The sequence below is a fragment of the Anomalospiza imberbis genome, chromosome 4, assembly GCF_031753505.1.
Source record: "Anomalospiza imberbis isolate Cuckoo-Finch-1a 21T00152 chromosome 4, ASM3175350v1, whole genome shotgun sequence".
Taxonomy (NCBI): Eukaryota; Metazoa; Chordata; class Aves; order Passeriformes; family Viduidae; genus Anomalospiza; species Anomalospiza imberbis.
The window spans coordinates 9531620-9551464 of record NC_089684.1 but is presented as its reverse complement, the minus strand read 5'-3'; the positions used below and the strand labels follow the sequence as shown (position 1 = coordinate 9551464).

Sequence of the window (19845 nt, the reverse complement as noted above, 5' to 3'; positions counted from 1 at the left end):
CTTTAAACTGTTTTCTGCAATCATCAGTTATATTGTAAAATTAAAATAAAACTTACAAACACTAATCTATTCTGTAATACTGTGGGATTCACCTAGGATATTCTGGAAACAGTTTTAAAATTAAAAATACACAAGAATTAAAAAAAATTAAGGACCATCAAAGAGTACTGTACAATTATACCACTATGTAACAGTATAAATATTTGGCAGAAAAGTTTCAGTCGAGAGTGATTTTTAATGCAAAATTGTTAACATTTAGTTTGACAAGGAAAGTTTGCAATAGCAGATGTATCTTCTCTGGGCACCATTCTTCCATCCCACTGTAGCTGGTCACTGCAGGCCATGCAGGATCCTTTTTCTCCACCTCATTGTTTTTAACTCTTCCAATCACTCCTCTGATGTGCATTTCTAACAAAAAGCCTCCTGCTGAGTGTGACAGCCAGATCTTTATGTACTGCAAGCCTCAATCTTGTTACTGGTGAATATCCTCATGCCTGATGATTTTGTAGATAACCCAATAAAAAATGTTGAAAATCAGAAAGGCTAATGGGAAACAAGCTCTGGATATTGTGTCTATCTTCTTGGCCCGGTCAATGAATACCTTTCTCATCTCATCAGGGCTTTTTGGTACAGGTTGAACAGGATTATTTGGCCCCTTTTGTGTTATTCCGTCTTTTGCTTGCACACATGGCCCCACTCCATATGCTGTAATGCTAAACTGACTATCACGTGTATCATCATCCTGTTGGAAAAAAAAGAGGAAAAGAAAGAAAAACAGCAAGAAGTTTTTTTTTTTTTAATTATTATTTACAGAAATCTTACCTGCTGCTAAATAGCAGTTGCACCATTACTTCATTGACTTCTTGAATCCACACCTTATCTTAACTTGTTGAAATTTCATCCCTATCAGTCTGCCAAAAATATTGCTGGATTGTTAATAAGCACAGAATTTTTCTGTTTGTTTATAGGTTCTGTAAACTATTTAGAGAAATGACAAAGCCTAGTAAACTAGTGGTAATTGGGCACACAGCTTCTGATTTGGTTTAAGTTTCCCCATTTACAGTAAATATGTGCAGTCTTCAAATGGACAAATTTCACACTGGTCTTTTAGAAAACAGCTATTAAGTCTGTCCATTGCCTTACAACCCAGGATCCTGGCCTCTGCAAATAATCATCATAAAACCACTAATGATATACACATTCATTATATTAGTCAGAATTCTGCTCATTTGGCCACATATATTTAATTAATCTTATCTGTATGCCTAATTTCTGCTGTTCCCTGTGAATGCATCGGATAAAGAGAATAGTGTGCAGCATCTTAGTTTAAAGTAAAGGAAATGGAAGCTAAAGGCCAGATTTTTCTTCTGACTCCTTTTGTCAATTCAGGGGAAAACTGGCAAAGACATTCAGGATTAGGGAACTATAAAAGAAAGTGATTCTGAATCACATGGCACAGAAACGGTAGATGTTTTGAAGATACACATATTTTTATAGCATACAATATAAAAATGTAGCTTGTGTCTTTTTTACTTCTCTTTTCCTAGGTATCCTCAAGTAATAAAAAAGGCACATATGCAGACAAATAAATGGTACATAATCTGTGAAGTCTGGGCTAGATTTGATTCTGAAATATATTCCAGTGTACTCCTTTATGTAGACTACTCAAGAACAATTATATGATTTTGATGACATTCATCATTTTTTCAATACTAATTTAAAAATCAGGAATGTCAATTTTACATGTCTAATTTAGCCTAGTTGCTTTAGGATTTTACATTTTTATGCAATACAGAAATTATTACATTAATTCTTAAATAAGTATTTTGAAAAATGATTTTTACAAGTATTATAAAAACAGTTGGACAGCTGTCAATTTTTCTTTTGTAGGAGAATTTTTGATAACTTAAAGCTCTTCCTATCTGAAATTAAAATAAGTTTAAAAATATTTATTTACCAAAACAAGTCAAATAATTACTATTTCAATTCAATAGAAGCATTTTTTGTTTTACTTTAACCTCTTACTCCATAAAAATGCAATTTCTCAATGAGCACAAATTAAATCTAAAGTTGCAATTTTTCAGATTTTGAAAATGTCTGACATTTTGAAAATCTGAAAACACTTTTCAATGAAGAATTAATTAAAAAAATTAAAACATTATTCAAATAATTGCTAATTACTTTGTTTAAATAGAAATCTGAGTTTTATTATCAATATTAATTGAATGTGTTAGCTACAAAAGAATGCAGATAAATTACTAAGTTTGAAGTGAACTATTTGGCCATCAGCATGATCATCCAGCAGAGATGTAGATATCAACCTACTGAAATACTTCTTCATACATGTAAATTGAAAAAATAGCGAGACTGACAAAGTTCACTGAAACTACTATATCCAAAATCTGTATTAGAATTTGCCTTTAAAAAATAAAAATAAAGAAAAATTAACATGAAAGAAAAGGAGGAAAAATCACTGACTGACTTTACTATGGAAATGAAAAACAGAAATACAAAATGATAGGATCATTATTTGATGACGTGATAAAACAGAGATTTAATTACTGCAATAGTGTTCCTCTCCTGTCAGATAAGAATGGGAAATATCATCTTTAATGTAGTATTATTCTAGAACAGTTGTAGTGTTTTGTTCCAGTTCTTTTGTTAAGAGAAATATTAAGTTAGAAATGCATGTACTGTGAGAATTTACTATAAACTTGCCATTTAAACACCTGCATATGTACACTTCAGGATTTTGTCTTTTTATGCTTCTCCAGAAAATAATGGTTATGACTGCACAGGATGAGAAAGATAATAAAATTATTCTTTTGAGTAGTAGATTTCAGCTGTGCGTGTTTTCAGGATCAGGCACTATATACTAAGACTTTACTGTCTTTGTTTCAGGTTTACCTGAATGGAATGATCCCCTAGAATGTTTTAAAGGACAGGTGTCTCCTTATTTTAGTGCTTGCAGACCTCCTGTATTTCATCTGTATGACCCAGCTGAGAGCCTTTACAGTGAATCTTCCTGAAAAAGTCCTGCATAATGGCTGAACTAATAGAATTATTTGTTTTAATTCATAAGGAAGCTTTTGTTTCTTTTGTGTCCTTTTGAGTATATTATCACTAAAGAAAACTATTTATTATCGATTATTGTTAAAACTTTAAAAATCTTATTATTAATGAACTTTAGTAAGAGTTTGATTTGAATGAATTTTTCACCCATTCAGCTTTAGAATTAACAACCTGAAAGTTGTTCTGCATGCAGTTACATTTAAATATTTTATAATTTCTATTAAAACTAATGTAATTAAGGAGTGAAATAAGAAGTTTTATTTGGAAAGTTGGAATTCTTTAGTGGTCTGAAGGAAATAATTTCAATTCATTTACTTCTGTATCAGTATTGTTCTACAAAATACTTAGCTATAAATGAATAGAATACTGTGAGTTTTGTGGTCTTGTGACTATGGTGTTTTCAGTTAGTGTGCTTAGTAATACATTTATCTTGAGAAAAAACACATATATAAGGGCTGAAAGTAACTCCATAGCCATTTGATTGTAAGGTGTTGCAACAACTCAAAAACTTATTTGAGGCCTTGACTTTGGTAATTTGAACACTCTCTTTTTTATTGCTCAGTTTCGAGAAGGAACGTGGTATTGAGTGGTTTTGCACTACAAACAGTGCAGAATTTTAGTACTGTGTTTTAATCCAGATTTAAACAGATTAAAATGGATTATGAAATTAACAAGACAGTACCTTTACTAACATTTCACGTCATCACATACAGGTAGCAATGAAGGTACATGAAGTTCACATGGGAAGACGTTATTGTAGACAAAAGGACAGGGCCTCTGTCAATGGTTGGATAGCACATTATGACAAATGGGACATCTTCTCAATAGTTTACCCTTAAATTTGTACTGTAGATTTGAGGCAAAGTCCCGTCTATACGTCCTGCACTTCTCAAGCCATTGCTATGCTGTAATGATTCACTGATTTCATTTCCATCAAGAACTCCCTCAAAATACTTTCATCAAAATGGATGGTTGACCAAAAAGAAAACAAAAGAAAAAAGGCGTGATTACCATTAAAGACAATCTAGTTTGCATGTCTATTTTCCTCTCTAAAGATATGGTGATCTTTAGATTTTGAAAATAGAACTGACAGACTGAATATTCCCAAAACCTAAATATATTAACAGCTAACCTAAAATCAAATTGTTATTATTCAGTATATGTACACAGTTAATATTTTTCCCATAGAATGTAAATGCAACTAAGAAAAAAACAATGAACATAGGTGTGTTTCAGCATCCCTGTATGACTTTTTCTGCCTTTTTTTTTCATTTTGTCTTTTAGGAAGGAAATGAATAATTAACTTTCATTCTGAAGGAACGGTAACACAGTATTTCTGAATAGTTCTTTTCACTGGCCAGGTTTTTGGGTTTTTTTTGTTTTTTTTTTTTTTGTTTTTTTTTTTTCCCTCAAATTGGGAACCAAAATTCCCCTGTTCTCAGGATTCGTTATGCTATTTGTGCAATCATAAAGACATTAGACCCTTTGAAAAAAAATCTCCTATACCTACCATGATGCTTATTGGAAAAAAACATTGAGTAGGTTGTACATTATGTTGCAACAACAGCTTTCATTTATAAATGAATTTATAACACAATCCCAGACACTACAAAATTTTTTCTAATTCTGACCAAACTGGGTTGAGCCTCTGAAAAGAGATTTGCCTGTAAGTAATTTGGAATCACTGAGTGAAATCCATACTTACAATCATAAAAATGGTGGCCAGAGGGTGCAATTGTACCTAAGAATTGCCTTTGATGCTGCTGTTATTGTTGTCTGGGAAGGGAGGCTGCAAATGAACCAGATGGTGTGTAAAAAAAGCAGTGGCTATAAGTGGAAAAAGCATAAGGAAAATGGGAAGGATAGATGAACTCTGGATGCCAAAATGTCTTGTTGAAGTTCTGTACAGAACTGGAATTTCTATAACAATAGAATTTACTGCAGGGGTCTTATCCAGGTTCAAACATATGCTTCTTAATAGAGAGATTCCAGTTCCTCTGTATTTTCAGAAGGACATAACCCACAGTTTCAATTAATTTAAAAAATATTCCAGACGATGAAAACCTGAAAATTTATTTGAGGATATGTTTAGAAATAAAATTGAATTCATTGATTCAAACAAAGCATCTGAAAAATACAGGAGAATCAGTAAATATGACATTTAGCCAGAAATAATCAGCTTTGCATTAGATGGAAAGCCAGTGTTCCAATGTTTCTCTGGAAAAAGACCCAGAAGATATGGGAGATCACAATCATGATATGGGTCAATAACATGATGTTGTTTAAAAGGCAAATGGAAAACCGGTTCGGATAAACAACCCTGTTACTTGTATCTCGTGATCCTTTGGCTGCTTTCAGCTGTTACTGTATAGGTTTCATGTTGTTCATATTGCAAACATAGTTTTGAGGAATTATATGGACTATTAGGAGAATTTCCAGGGAAGGTGAACGAGAAAAAAACAAAACCAAAACCCGACAACCCAAAGCAAACCAAACCCAAAAATTATACCCACTGGGAATATTTATAAAAAAGACTGAATGGAAATGTGCAAATGGTGACATGAAGGAATGAAGAAATCTGGTTTCTGTGTCCTTTCTAGTCAAGATATGACAAGCTAAAAAACACAATATCAAAAAAAAAAAAAACTTTTTAAAGAATTGGAATAGATTTCAGGGGACCTTGTGGAATTTTTTTGGCAGGGATGAATTAGGTATGAATGATCTTTACTTAAGTCAGGAAAATGGATCCACTTACCTCCCAAAGACACTAAAATTCAATCATAGGACTATTTCTTTGGTAAACTGCTAAAAGTAAATATTTCTTGCAACAAGCATATCTTTCTAATTACAAAGAAAATAGACTTTGGAAATTCTTCATCTGCCCTACACATACCTGAAAATGAAACATTTCCAGACTGATGTATTTTTTGCACTTTTGCAACATATCAAATGACTGGAAGTTTTGCTGTACCCTTGTAGATAAAATGCCAGTAGCAAAAAAAATCTGTATTCAACACTTAGAATACACCTAGTAAAAAAACCTGATCTTCGTAAAATGTTCCAAGAGGGTAAGCATACAGAAAGAAAAAGTCTAATAAGTAATCTTATCTGCTTTATTTCTCTAATAGTTTTGAATGTAAATACTGAATAGAATGTTGGTTTTCTCTTTGCCAAGGATGAAGACTTAATGTTCAAGGAAGCCCCTAAAGTTTATTTTAAATGCAGCTTTTTTACATAACATCTTTTCACCTCTTGACTTTACGGTCAAATGAACATTTCTTAACACATGGCAGATTTCAAAGTCAATACAATCTAATCCCTGAGAGCCAGTGGCTGTTTGACCTAGTCCAAAGGAATAACAAACATAAAAATCTGTATAAGCATAAACTACAGTAATTTGACTTTGAAAAAGACAAAAGAAGAAGGAAAACAAAGTTACTTTGAGTAATAATCCTAAGTCCTGCATTTCATGTTATAAATTGTGGTGAATAAATAATAACATTTGTGGTAAGGAAGGCAAGTTATTAACTGCAGTTTTTAATCTGTAAGACTCATTTATTTATTATTTGTATAACAGAGGGTTTAAGATGTGATCCAAATTTCTTTTTAAGAGATAAAATCTCCATGCTGTAATGTTTCAAGTCCTGTGTTCTTGTTGGGCAAGACAAGGTTTCATAAAACATTGAGAAACAGAGAAGCAATTAGCTGAGCTGTCTCTAGAGTTTGAGAAGGTGCATTCTCAGTGATTAACTCTGTCCAGGAGCTCTAACTCTACATGGAATTAGAATGAGTCAAAAATCATCTAATGAAATTAATATTTTCAGAAAAGTTACTATTTTCCTAAAATCATAACCTTACACAGGAACAAAGAATTTTGTGGTAAATTTAGACTGAGAAGCTTGTCTCATGATGAAACATATAGGTACAGGGAGAAGGGAAAGCCCTACACCCCTGAGTATATTTAATACCCTCACCTGAGGTACATTATGAAGAAAAACATTGAAATGCACATCTCCATCCTTCAGAATCAAAGCAAAGTACTTGGTACTTTATTGTACACTCTAAAGTCTCTAATTCTGACCCTGTCATTTTATGAGAATTTAACAGGCAATCTACCTGAAACTAAATTCTGTCTAATGAAGTGTAAAATTAGAATAAGGACTTTTAAGTGTGAATTCAAAAATACCATGAAAAACACTTAAGCCAATGCGGTTATTCATGCACAAACCATTTTTCTTTAAAAGTCCTTTTATTCTTAAAAGTCCTTTTAATATTGTGGTTCCTCTCTCACATACCTCTGGGCTGAAATGTAATTGACTGTGATTCCTGAACGAGTGTCTTTGGTGAACTGGAAGTCTTGCTAAGAAGGAGCTGAAAAGAAATTTGGTTTGATTCTGAGGAAGATACTTCCTGCCATTTCCTAATCCTGTGGTCATAATAATTGACCTTCATTTAAGAGAGATATCACTTAAGTTGAAACTGGTAAATTTGCTTGAGATCCAGAAGAAACATTAATAGATGCTGAGAAAGATGAATGAACTAAAAGTATAGTGACATAATATATCACTTACCACAGCTGTTTGATACACAATTCACTTGTTGTGACTTACCTACCCCCTGTCCAGTAATTTCTGTCTGCTCCCCCCCCAGCCATTCTTCCCATTCCAAAACTTAGGACAGCTTTCAGAGAGCTGCCATATTCCAAGAACAAACACCTTGTTACAAAACTGCTGTTTTTTCTGCTACTGTCAGCAGGAAGAAAGAAGCACATTTTTCACAGGGTCAAATGTTGAACACGGGTACTTGCAGTCTGAATCATCCTCTAGTCTACAGTACATGAGTTTGTGCAGCTGAAGAGTCTGGGACTCACCACACAGGGACAGGCAAATATAAGAAAATGTCATTTTCACCTGACTGTCTGGTGTGCCTTTTAACACTGAGTCTTACTAACAGAGACTGCTTAGGTAGGCTTTACAGCAGTACAGATCTTCTAAGTAAGAGGGAAACTTGTAAAATATCTTCTCCTGCTGATGTAAGCAGTAGACTAAGTCTTCAGGAATGAAGATGATTGAACTGAATCATGTTGCTATGGCCAGACTTTCAACCACCTGTAATATTCTAGATAGTGACTGATAATGACAGGCTCTGCATTACTTGGTGTGGGGGGGTACTCATTTAATAAGTAGACTGGAGAGCTAGTTACACTTTGTAAAATCCAAAGTAGGAGTTACTCATTGTAAGAAATGTTCCTTATTGCTTGGTTTAACTACAGATTTCAGAATTCAAACTTGTAACCTTAGCTGTTTGGCTTTGCACACTGGTAGCGAGTTATTTTACTGGTAGTCTGTATAGCTCCAGCTCTAATATAAATACTAATAACCATTATTATAATTAAATTTCTTACCAATAATATTAACAACTAAAACAAAATTACCAGACAGAAGAAAAAAACCCCAAACTTACCAGCCTTTTAAAGTAAAATATACCAATAATATTATTTGAATAAGTACTTTGTGTTTTAAAGAATACTTGCATGAAACACAGCTGTTGAGGCTTTCAATTGAGTATTAGAATGAAATTGGGAAACAACATCCGTTGAATCTCAGAGTAGTAAAAACCGCTGCAAACACCAGTAACATTCATTCACTGAAGTGTAATCTAACTCTTCCAAGAGTGAAATTCATGCTTGTGCAGATGGCTCCCACATGGCCCATGCATCATTTAAATCCCTCTTAATCCCTCTTTTGAGAATTCAAGTTGGATTTATGCAATTCACAGTCCTTGTAGTGACCCTCTGCCTATAGTGAATTTTATGCTGTGTTGCCATTTTATTTCTATTGCCACTTCAAGCTGCAGTGTGTTGACCAAATTAGCCCTGTATCCTGGCACAATTCAGTCAGGCCCTTTAAAAGCTGAGAACACCGTCACTTTTACCTTGCTCTTCTTCCTCTTGCGTCGGAATCGCAGAAGCTCTTTATGCTGCCTCGACACAAAGTTTACAGCTGCATACTCCAGAAGTGCAGAAAACACAAAGAGCAGACACACCGCCATCCAGATGTCAATCGCTTTGACGTATGACACCTATGAGAGGAGGCAGGAGAAGCCTGAGTGTGTTAAAATGTTCCACAGATGTGAAGTTTAGTACTTCATGGCAGGAGGAAGTGCATTAATATCTCCATATCCCAACAATACTTTTCTTGAAAAAACCTTGCGTGAAAGACAATAATAAGAAGAACAATTCAATCTATAAACGTAGAGTTTTTGTAAAAAAAATGTATTCTTTTACAAAATATGTTCAAATCATTAACAGTTCCTTATAGTGTATTACATCACAAATGAAATAATCTTCAAAAAACACATGCTTTTCCTTCATTTGTTCCACTGAGATACGTGAATGACATCAAGGAAGCAAAAAATAGCTTGTAGTGGGACTAGCTGGAATTCCTGTATTAAAATGGATGTGGCTGAAAGTTCCTGGAATAAAAATTAGGTAGAAGAAAGGAGATAGGTAAAGGATATAGGTCAGATGGGTTCATTCTTTGCTAATATAGGCACAGGAAATCAAATGTATAGTTTGAAATTAGTCCTGTAGTTTTGTCACAGTGAAAGTACTAAAAATCAGATGCAGGTCAGAGCTCATTGCAATCCTGTATTGCCAAGACCAGATGCAGGACATGATCTGAGCCTACTCCGTCTTTGCAGCGTTACAAGAGCTTTTTTATATAAGCAAACATAACTAACTTCAGGCCTGAAAATGTGACAAAATAACCTGCAGCTCTCTGTTAGCCTCTTACACTGTTATTTTTTTGAGGTTTTAGAGCATTCCATTTTAGCTGTTGATGCTAACTTTGGATGCATTCAGCTTCATATATCTGGGACACAAAGCATGCTCAAATCTGTTTTACTTAAAAAAAAGTTAATTAGACAAAAACATCATGTTAAAACTTATATAGAATTGAACTTTGTTTATTTTTGTTGTTTATTTTATTGTTTATTTTCATTTAAATTTTATTTCTATTAGCTGCAATGGTACATGTAGATGGTAAAGGAATAAGCCCTAAAATGAAACAGAAAATATTTAAAGCAATTACAATTCAGAAAACGGAAATAGTTAATCATAGAAATAAACTTTAAGTGATTTTCATTGTGTTGAGAATAATTTTGTGCAATTGTTTGGAGCTGTTAAGGTTCACATTTTTCTACATCTTAATGTAAATATGTTTGTAACTGGTGATCTAATTCATAATTTAGGCAGTTTTGAGAAAGGAATATAATTGAGAATCTATGGTAAGAATCTATGGCCTTTAGAATTTCAGTCATATCTGCTAGCATGTCACCAGATAACTGGGATGTGAAAAAGGATGAGCCTGTCAGTTGTTAAGCAGGGTTTATATAAAATTGAATAACATTGTTTTCACTACTTGTTAAGGTTTATGGAATTAACTAGATATGTAGCTGGCTATATAGTAGAGACAGGGGAGAAATAGAATATATTTGATTGGAGAATCAAAAAAATCCCTAAATATTTCAAAATTATTTTGCTGGTTTAGGAAATGATTGGATGCTAATAATTACAACACATAAGGTTGACTGGAAGTGTTTGTCACATAACATTATGATTAATACAGTACAAACAAAAGACATTTAGCCTACCTTTGGAAGAGATGCTCGTGAGCCTGAGCTTTGTGTTGTCATGGTCAGTACAGTTGTTATGCCTAAAGCCACTCTGGCTGGAGCTGCATCCATATTGATCCAAAATGACACCCAGGAGAGAATCACGATCAAGAGGCTTGGTATGTACATCTGGATGAGATAGTAACCCATCTGCCTCTCCAGGTGGAATCGGACTTCAATACACGTAAACTTTCCTTTTTACAACAAAGAAGAAATATTCAAGAGAAATAGAATGCTTTTACTGTCAGCATCTAGTGCACACTCCTAAAGAATGTATGCTATGTCAAATATATTTGTTCACTAGAAAAAGATTTATGTTTTGAATTCTCTACAGTGACTTGTAATACAGACAGTCCCCATTATAACAGGAGTGTCTACTGGAAAGAAAAGGGGCAGAATATCTGAAAAATTAAGCACTTGATAAGTCTGAAAATCTTATTTTCTTATACAAAACCCCCATGATTAATTATAACAATAGGGAATTTCCTCTGTGTGATCACACTTTTATTTGTGACTTATGATTTGGAAATCATAATGATAATGATTTTGAGCACAAGAAAAATGCTTGCTTCCCCATTGTATAATATCTCCTTTATATTTGATTCAACTTTAAACTTAATTTTATTTTTATTAAAAATTGGGAAAATATAGTGATATCAGTATGGGCATCAGGTTATCAATAGGAGAATCTGCTAAATCTCTCCCTGTGTCCCCATTCAAATGGTTTCAGCTCATAAGAGAAATTATCAAGTTTCAAACACTGACTGAAGACTAGAAAGACCAGAGATTAGGAAACTTTAAGAAGGCTATTGAATGACCTAGTTTTATTCAGGTGCTAAACATTAAGGAACTTCTACTGACTTATTCAAACCGGAAAAAAAATCTATTGGTAGCTCATAAAAATTTCATAAACCCATATTTTTAGATTAGCCACATTGTTGTGGGGTTGGGTTTTTTTTCCCCAACCTGCAAGCTGTATATTATTTCACAGATCTTGACCCAGTCTCATTAGATTTTCTAATTCTGCCCAATGGCCATATCAGTCACAACAAGGATGGTGCTGAAGGCAATGCTGTTACTGCAAGTGGTGTATACATAAAACAGTTTCTCACAGCAACAAATACACATAACTCAGTTTTCTTCCTTATTTTGAGTGAAAATGTTCCCTAATTCTAAATTTAACAAGGAAGGCTATATCGTTATATATTTCTTAAGTGGTATGAAGCTCGTTGGTTGTGTTTTCCACTTATCTTTGATAGATATTCTCCTAATCAATTTCTAGTTACCAAAATGACATTTTATACAAAATTTTTCCCCATCAATAGAGATTTGATACTTATAAGATTAAAAAAAAATATGTAATGGATTTATAAGCTTATCCTCTACTAATATATTGTGTTTTATGATGTGACAATAGTGTTAGGCATACAGAAATTAACTTAAGATAAAGTCAAACAAATATTTTTATTCTAGGGATATGAAGTGCTTCTGAACTTCATTATTTTCATAACAGTTCTTTTAACAGGCCACTAGATTTTCTACAATGCCATAATGAATGTAATTTTATGACAATTTTATTCTGCTGAGGCACTAAAAAAATTTAGAAAGACATTAATTATGATGTTTAATTTTAAGGTTACATTCTGTATTTCAGGAGTTTTATATCTGCAAGCTCAACTATTAGTTCCATTCCTAATTGCTGACATTTTCTGAATCCTATCTACACTCCCAAAATCTGTGTCCTAGATCCTGGCTCAACCATCTGTTACCACAGCTTCAAGACTGATTCCTGCCTCAGTCATGGGATGAAATCCTGGCTTAAAAATGTGAATGGGAATTTCGGTGTTTGCTTCAGGAAAGGCCAGGATATTCCCCCATGTTTCTCTTCCATGGTCTTCAAAAGGATACCAGTGCAATTTAGTCTTTCACTTAGCAGTTCAGTACACCCCACATAGCCAGAAGTTCTGCACTGACTGGCCTTTGTTGAAATCATATTCTTACTTCAAACTGGTTCTTACCCTGAAGATTTCTTTTTTTTGTGAAATTCTTTCTGTTAATTCAGCAGGCTTGGACAGCAGCAGTCTCTGTCTCATACATCACAGTAAATCGTGGTGGTAAGGAGTGACAGAAATGCATCAGCCCAATCTAGGTCTAAGCAAAGCCATTTTATTTGGCAGCATATCAGCAAGAATTGTTCAGCATGCAACATTTTCTTCTTATAGGGTTCTATATTCTCCTTTCAAAACAAATTAGGAAGGAAAACTAAGGAGCATCAGACTGCATAATGTATGCATGTGCATATATGAAGTGTCAATAAACATTAGCTACTGTTTTTATGTTTTTTTTTTCCCATCCAGAGAAATGTGGGATAAGAGAGATGAGTTTCTTTCCTGAGGACTCCAGTGGACTTGAACTATTGCAGACCACTCAGCACAAAAATTCTGTGGTCCTAAAGAGTTAACAGTAAATAATATAGTAGCTCTGATAATGGATTATTTTATTTGGTTGCAAATTTGACACATCCAATTGAACTAAGGAGAAGAGAAGAATAGTTGCAAGCAACAGAATCCTAAAAAATTCAAAAAGATTTTTAATGAAAGAAGTGCAAATAGAATAAATTGTAGCCACAGGGAAGGAGAGAAAAAAGCAGGGATAATGAAGACGCCAGAGCTAGGACTGAATGATGTGTCAGAGGAATTATACAAAAAAACCCCTCAAAACCTATAAAATCAAGACCGAACAAAAAATTGAAAAAGAAAAAAAAAGAAAGTGGAATCTGTCTCAAAGTAGAAAAATACCTTTGCTTAGCTCCACAACAGGTGTGACCTAGAGTCCTGCCTTTGTCTTAGTCCCAGAGAGTTTATGGACTTGCCAGGCATACTTCCAGTGCTTTCTACTAATGTGTTCCTCTCTTCCAGTACAGCCCTGAAAAATTAATATCTAGCAGCTCCTCGGGAAGACTTGTGGCTAGCCAGCCACCCTTCTCTGTTGCTCCACTATTGAGTGTTGGAGAAGGGCTGCAGATGGCACTCAGTCTCAGCACTGCAGTTGCAGCAGTTGGTGGTCTAAGTGTGAAAGAGTTGATGTTAGCTTTTGCCTTTCCTGACTGAAATCAGAACCACCTGCATAAACTTGGCTAATGAAGCTGAATGGAAAAGGAAAACACTTGCACTAGCAGATGTGAGCTCCAGCCAGCAGAGGCTGTGCTTTTTTTTTCCCACCTGAGGCAGCATCCAGCTGTGGGCCTCCTTTCTCGTCCTGTATTCCATTTCAAATTCAAAGGCAGGTTAGCTGTGGTTTAATCTATTTGACTGGATATTTGAATGGATCAGAAGAGACATACCCACAAAGAGACATACCCATAAAGTTATCTCAGCTGGGGAATGAGAGAGACAAGCAATGAAGAGCTTTGCTCTAATAATTCATTTGCAGGACGTGAAAGGTAAGATGCAGTTCATTTTGATATGCACTGTGAATGTCCCAGAGAGTGCCTAGCAGGAGGACAGGAATCCCTTCTGGTATTGTGGCTTTGCTGAGGCTGAGCAACAAATTAAGACCCAGTGTTAGTTTCAGACTAAAGCTAAATATAAGTGTGCACACAATCCATAAAATGGATTTTTTGTGAAGCAAAAGAAAGAAAAACTATGCAGGACTTCCCAAAAGAAATATTTTTTCTTGAATTGAGGTTACATTTTTGTGTTTGTAAGTGTAGTCTAACCAGGGTTTTAAGTGCATGAAAGGCCCCTAAAGTGCTGACTTGATCAACGTTAATCAACGTTGTGCGTGTGAAGTGAATGTACTGGTGATGGTGCATTTTTATCTCATACCCATATTCTTCGGTAGCAATGTTAGAGCTGCTGAACTGGCACGATTTCCACTCAATGTCCATACTGAAACCATTTGTGTAGTGAAAAAATAAAATTGTAGTCAGTCTATATGATATTTCTTTTGCCCAGAAAGCATAAATTGCTTTTCTTTGGAGTCAGTGTCTAGATTATACTATTTTTGTTGTTTCTTCCGTGGCCAACACAAGAAGAGCAATTTTCTACTTCAGGTCATCACACAACACAGCCTCCTCTGACTGTGGCATGTGCTGTTTAAAAAATGGGCTATGCAGGCAGCAGTATGCTTGTGTCATTAAAAGGTACTGTCAGTAGTGTGGGATGTGCAAGAAAAATCAAACATAAGTCATAAATCCAAGCCATAAATAGTCCTCTTTTATAGTTTCATCTGTCTAAAACTGTCCCAGAGGTGAGAGCTGGTAGGAGTTAAAAGCATTTGTGTCCTTTTAGCAGCCCTTAGGGTGTCTTTTGGGGAAAGCTTTTCTTGCTGTACCCCTACAATGTCCATAAACATGCTACGATTCCCAGGAAGCCTGAGTAGCTGTTTCTGAAGCTGTACAGAAAGTTTTAATAGGGGAGAATTACTTCAGGATTCTGAGTCAAGGAAATAGTGTGCCTGAGAAATAATTAAGGAAGGAGTAACAATTATTAAACTACTATAAAATAAACAATTAATAACATAATAAAATATGAAATGAATAAGTATAAACAAATGAGAAAAGAACTAAACATGCAGAGTTCAACTGTTAATCCATGCAGAATGGAAAGCTATCTGCTGAAGATTCTTGATACTACTTTAGATAGTAGTAAATGGTAATCTGACCTTTTAAGTCATCAATAGTGCTAATAAATTATTTACTGTGAACTATCTTATGGATATAGAGAGGACTGGCTGAAAGACTATTCAGCTTAATGAAATTACATGAATCTAATTACTTAAAATAAGAAACATATGCTTGGTGAATAGAGTTGATTTAAAGCTTAGCAAAATTGAACAGTTAGGCAAATTTGAAAAAATCTTTATGGTGCTCTGCAGAATAAGTCTTGGATCTGGGAAGCAAATATTTCATATTCTGATTCCAACACATCTGTCAGTATGGATGTAGACTAAAAAATTCTAATTTTACCAGTGACTTATAGCCAATAAGCAGTCAGTCTAGCAACCAAAATATTGCTAGCTATGAAGATTTACTAACAGAGTCCTGGGGCAATTGAACTGTGATGATGTTCTGTCCTGGTTCTGTTCCTTTGCAACACTTCATTTTTCCTCTTGAAAAAACAGCTAGAGACTAAGGCTTAGCATGAAATTAGAGAAAAAAACCTGAGAGACAGCAGGAAAGGAGAAAGGGAGAGTGAGATTGCTTAAGTGGCTAGGATATACTCAACCTAAATGGCTGACTTTTTTTTTTTTTTTTTAGATTTAATACAATAGAGAGCTTCTTCCACTTGTATGTCTTCTGGAAAGCCATTTCTTAAGCACCTCAATTCCTCTACTCCCTATATCCTGACAGAGATCCTAAATTCAAAATGAGCTTTAACATTGTATTAGACAGAGGATTTCCCTCTCAGTGTTATTCTAAACCTCTGCTGTGTTTAACATTTTTAGACATGTAAAAACCAGATTTTGTTATCTTATGTGGAAAAAATAACACATTGCAAAAGCCAGCTGACACTCTTTTCTCTATAGAGATAAAAGTAATGATAGTTCTTTCTTCTCAAGACAAAAGTTAAAGACTCTTCCTCCAAAATGAAACAATAGGTGGACTCAAGAAATGGATTTTGTATAGATTGCTGTAATATGGCTACTGTATCTCATGCCTGTGACTGCTTTCTAAAGTTTAATGCCTTGGATTCACAGGTTCTTACTAAATGGTTGTCACTGCTGTGCTTTCAGTATTCCTACCTACTCTCTGTACAAGGACAAATATTTACTCAAAACAAATATCTGTTGCAGGACAACCCACAATGAGGGTAGTTCATGACATATAATATATATTGCAAATATGATCTTACTGCAGGCCATCACAGACCTTCCCTTTGCTGTATTTCTCCAGCCCTTCCTTAATGCTGGTTCTGGCATTTGTCTCCTCCTGAGCTGGGAGGAGTGTGCTAGGTAGTGGAAAGCTAGTCCTTTAAAGACCTCTGTGTTAAAGGCCCAGACAGATGAAGCTTGATCAGTATTGTCCTGAGACAAAATCATTCATCATATAATTAATCAATGCTTTTATTAAAGGCCCTGCATATATAAATCCTAATGTTTTATCTAGTACAGAGGATGGAATCACCCTTGCAAAGGTCATTGCCTTTAGTGAAAGTGTGGCTATTGGCTCCAACTGTCTTCAGACAAAATGGATTGGTGAAAAAAAAATTGTTTGAAGTTATCAGTGTTGAAATTCTGAGGACAACTTTTTCTTCTAACTGAAAAAACATCTTAGCTGAAAAGACAGTCTCAGGAGGAAAAAACTGTATTGCCATAAGAGGGACCACATAGACCACCAGCACTTTCCTTTTGCCTTTTGTTGAGTGCTTTATTTTTTCTCTGCATCTGCTAAAATTAAGATTGCAATTAACATCTCTTGGCAACAGCATGTTATGTATAACACTGAATAGCAGATGATTTTCATAGAGAGGATGAAGGAGAATGAAATATATGAAATGACTTTTCCATGAGGCAATACTGTCCCTTTTACTTTCTCTCCTGTTTGAATCATTATCAGGATCACCACAAGAAAAGCAGTCCACTTGATCTTACCTTGCTCAGTAAAGACAAGGTTTCCTTTTTATTCTTCTAAGAATGCGACACTTTTGTTTGAGAGCAACTCTGCTTTACTTATTACTGAAATACAGCTAAATGCTTTCTGTTCCTCTGCCTTCCAGGGATAAAATTTTTTAAACAAACAAACAAACAAATTCATAAATTATGTGTATGCAAAGTTTGTTATTTCAAGATATTTTACCTATAAAACTGATTGCATATTAGTAAACTTAGCTGAAATAATTTTCATACCTTTCTAAGAAGAAGTCAGGATAATTAAAAAGCACTTGTTAAGTGCCGTCTCTAGAAACCTTCCAATTTGCACTTTAATATAAATTGCAATTTGAGTGTATTTTGCTGATAAAAGCTGCTTATAAAGGTACTCGTGTTTTCCTCATCATAGAATAGATAAAACACCGTATCTATCTTCATACAGCTTAAAAGAAATTATGATTTTCCAGTGTCTAACACATAGAACTAGACAAAATTTCATTTACATGGCACTTGTCTATGTATCTAAAGCCAAGATTCACTAAACAACTCTAGGAATGTACTACCATTCAGTTTTTCTTTCAAGTCATAGTCGGCAGATATCAGCAGTATATTGGGGGAAATCAGTGCTGAGGCTGTCACCTGTCTTTGACTACATAAATTCCTGGACAGGAAGGAAGTGTCTTTACATAGCTTTTTTTTGGAAAAAAATACTGAGGCAAGTGGTAAACTTGACATTGGTGTAAGACTGATAATGACTGCATTAAAAGACAGTTGAAAATAAATGTGGAAAAGAAAAACCATTTCTTTTTCATCTTGATAAATTTGCATTTGTGGTTCTCATGTCCCTCAGAAAGGAGAACTGAGCTACACTGAGCAGGACCTTTGTAGGCTGGAGAAGCCAGCACAACGTCATGGAAAAGACAAATGCATAGATGGGTGATGAGGGCAACCCCCTTCCCTGATACAGGCTGGAGGTGGACTGGGTAGGCAGCAGGTCTTCCAGGCTTGGGAGCCTGAGAGATGTCAAGCTGAACAGAAGCCTTGTGAGGTGAAAGACTTGCCATGCACAGCATTAGCCGGGACAGAGAGAGGAGAAGTGTAAACTAAGGAGACATCTAGATGTAATGTTCCCACTTCAGTACAGATGATGAATTTTTATTCAATGTATCTTTAAAGTAGAATGCTCAAATTTTGATCAGTGCAGAGTTGACAATTGTGGTCTCTTTGCCCTTGAGAAAAATGTCTTGTTGGAGTCAGACAGTGCCATTTTGTGCATCTAGGGAAGGTCACATTCTCAGCCTGCCACAGGCTCTGTTTTAGAATGTGTTTATAATTTCTGCTTTTTCAGTGAAGGAATGAGCAGCTTCAGAGATTTCATACCCATAGACTATGTCCTGCATAAAAAGTATAAACCTTCTTTTTGGAGAAATGGTCTATGAAAAAAAACCTGAGGGAGTTAAAAAGTCATGTCTTTAAAAGCACTCCTATAGTCTCAGAAAGAGTGGTTTAGGTGTTTGTCAACACAAGCAAGGGTTTGAGTTGTTGTCAGAGTAAGACACTGAAGTTCAGTCTCCTTTAATCACTATCATCAAGCGGGCAGGAAAATGGCTGAATATAAGGCACTAGGTTGGTTGAAGGTGAGACTTAGAAGGGCCACAATCTACAGGTTTTAAGAACCGTTTTTGATGATGGGGGAACAAATGGGGTAATGAGAAAGAATTGTGTTTGGGATGTGCATATTAGGAAGTCAGATGGGAAGTGTGGAGCTAAGGAAGTATGCTGCTTATCAAGACCGCAGTTATCAGAAATGGTTACACACGGAATCTATCAGTTCTGAAGCAATCATAGCTCTGCTGTTTCCAGGATCACTACATCCAATTCTTTTATCCAAAAGGCATTATTAGACCTAAGACAGTTCTGAGCAGCATCATTCAAGTGTGGGTGTAAAGCATTATCCGTGATGCAGGAGTAAAGCCAAGACTCATTTGTGCCTGTTAGCCAATGCCATTATGTATCAATTCATGCTACTGTATATTGGGCTTCTTGCAGCTGTGTTTGAAATAAAATTTAGATGTTGCATAACAGCCCAGGGAAGCAATTAATGTCACATAGGAATGTGGCAAAGCAAAACCATCCTTGTAATGTAAATGGTTCATGGATGGTTTTTCTGGTTGCTATGATTCAACTTCACTTTCCAAACTGGTCGCTGTGGATATGCCTGTAGATGCAAAACATGAAAATTATCAGAAATGTTGCTGTGTCACTTCAGAACACAAGATTTGATGAGCCATTTTGCTGTACTGTTGCTGAAACTGTCTCTATATTTAGACACAGTTAAGTTTTTGAACTCTGGTTACAGTGAACCATTTTCAACTGGGCATGAAACACTGAGACATGCACTGATGAGTTTCCACATACTGTCCTGAAGCTTCGTGTTAATTTGCTTCACAGGGAGAATTTTGGGATTTTTTACTGTTTTACAGGATGTCTCAGAGGAGCTTTCCATCC

General features: G+C 35.1%; 1 protein-coding gene across 4 annotated transcripts in view; it reads right to left on the bottom strand.

The window, feature by feature from the left end:
* Positions 1-223: 223 nt before the first annotated feature.
* Positions 224-19845, bottom strand: part of GLRA3 (glycine receptor alpha 3) — an 81754-nt gene continuing 62132 nt past the window's right edge. The window contains exons 8-11 of one of the 4 annotated variants that reach the window (XM_068187036.1): positions 10726-10940; positions 9007-9153; positions 3906-4025; positions 224-745 (exon numbers count right to left, since the gene is read on the bottom strand). In XM_068187036.1, the coding sequence (XP_068043137.1) occupies positions 473-745; positions 3906-4025; positions 9007-9153; positions 10726-10940 (755 nt within the window). In that variant the 3' untranslated portion in view covers positions 224-472. The remainder of the gene's footprint in view (positions 746-3905; positions 4026-9006; positions 9154-10725; positions 10941-19845) is intronic. The other 3 variants (XM_068187037.1, XM_068187039.1, XM_068187040.1) reach the window with 3 other exon arrangements.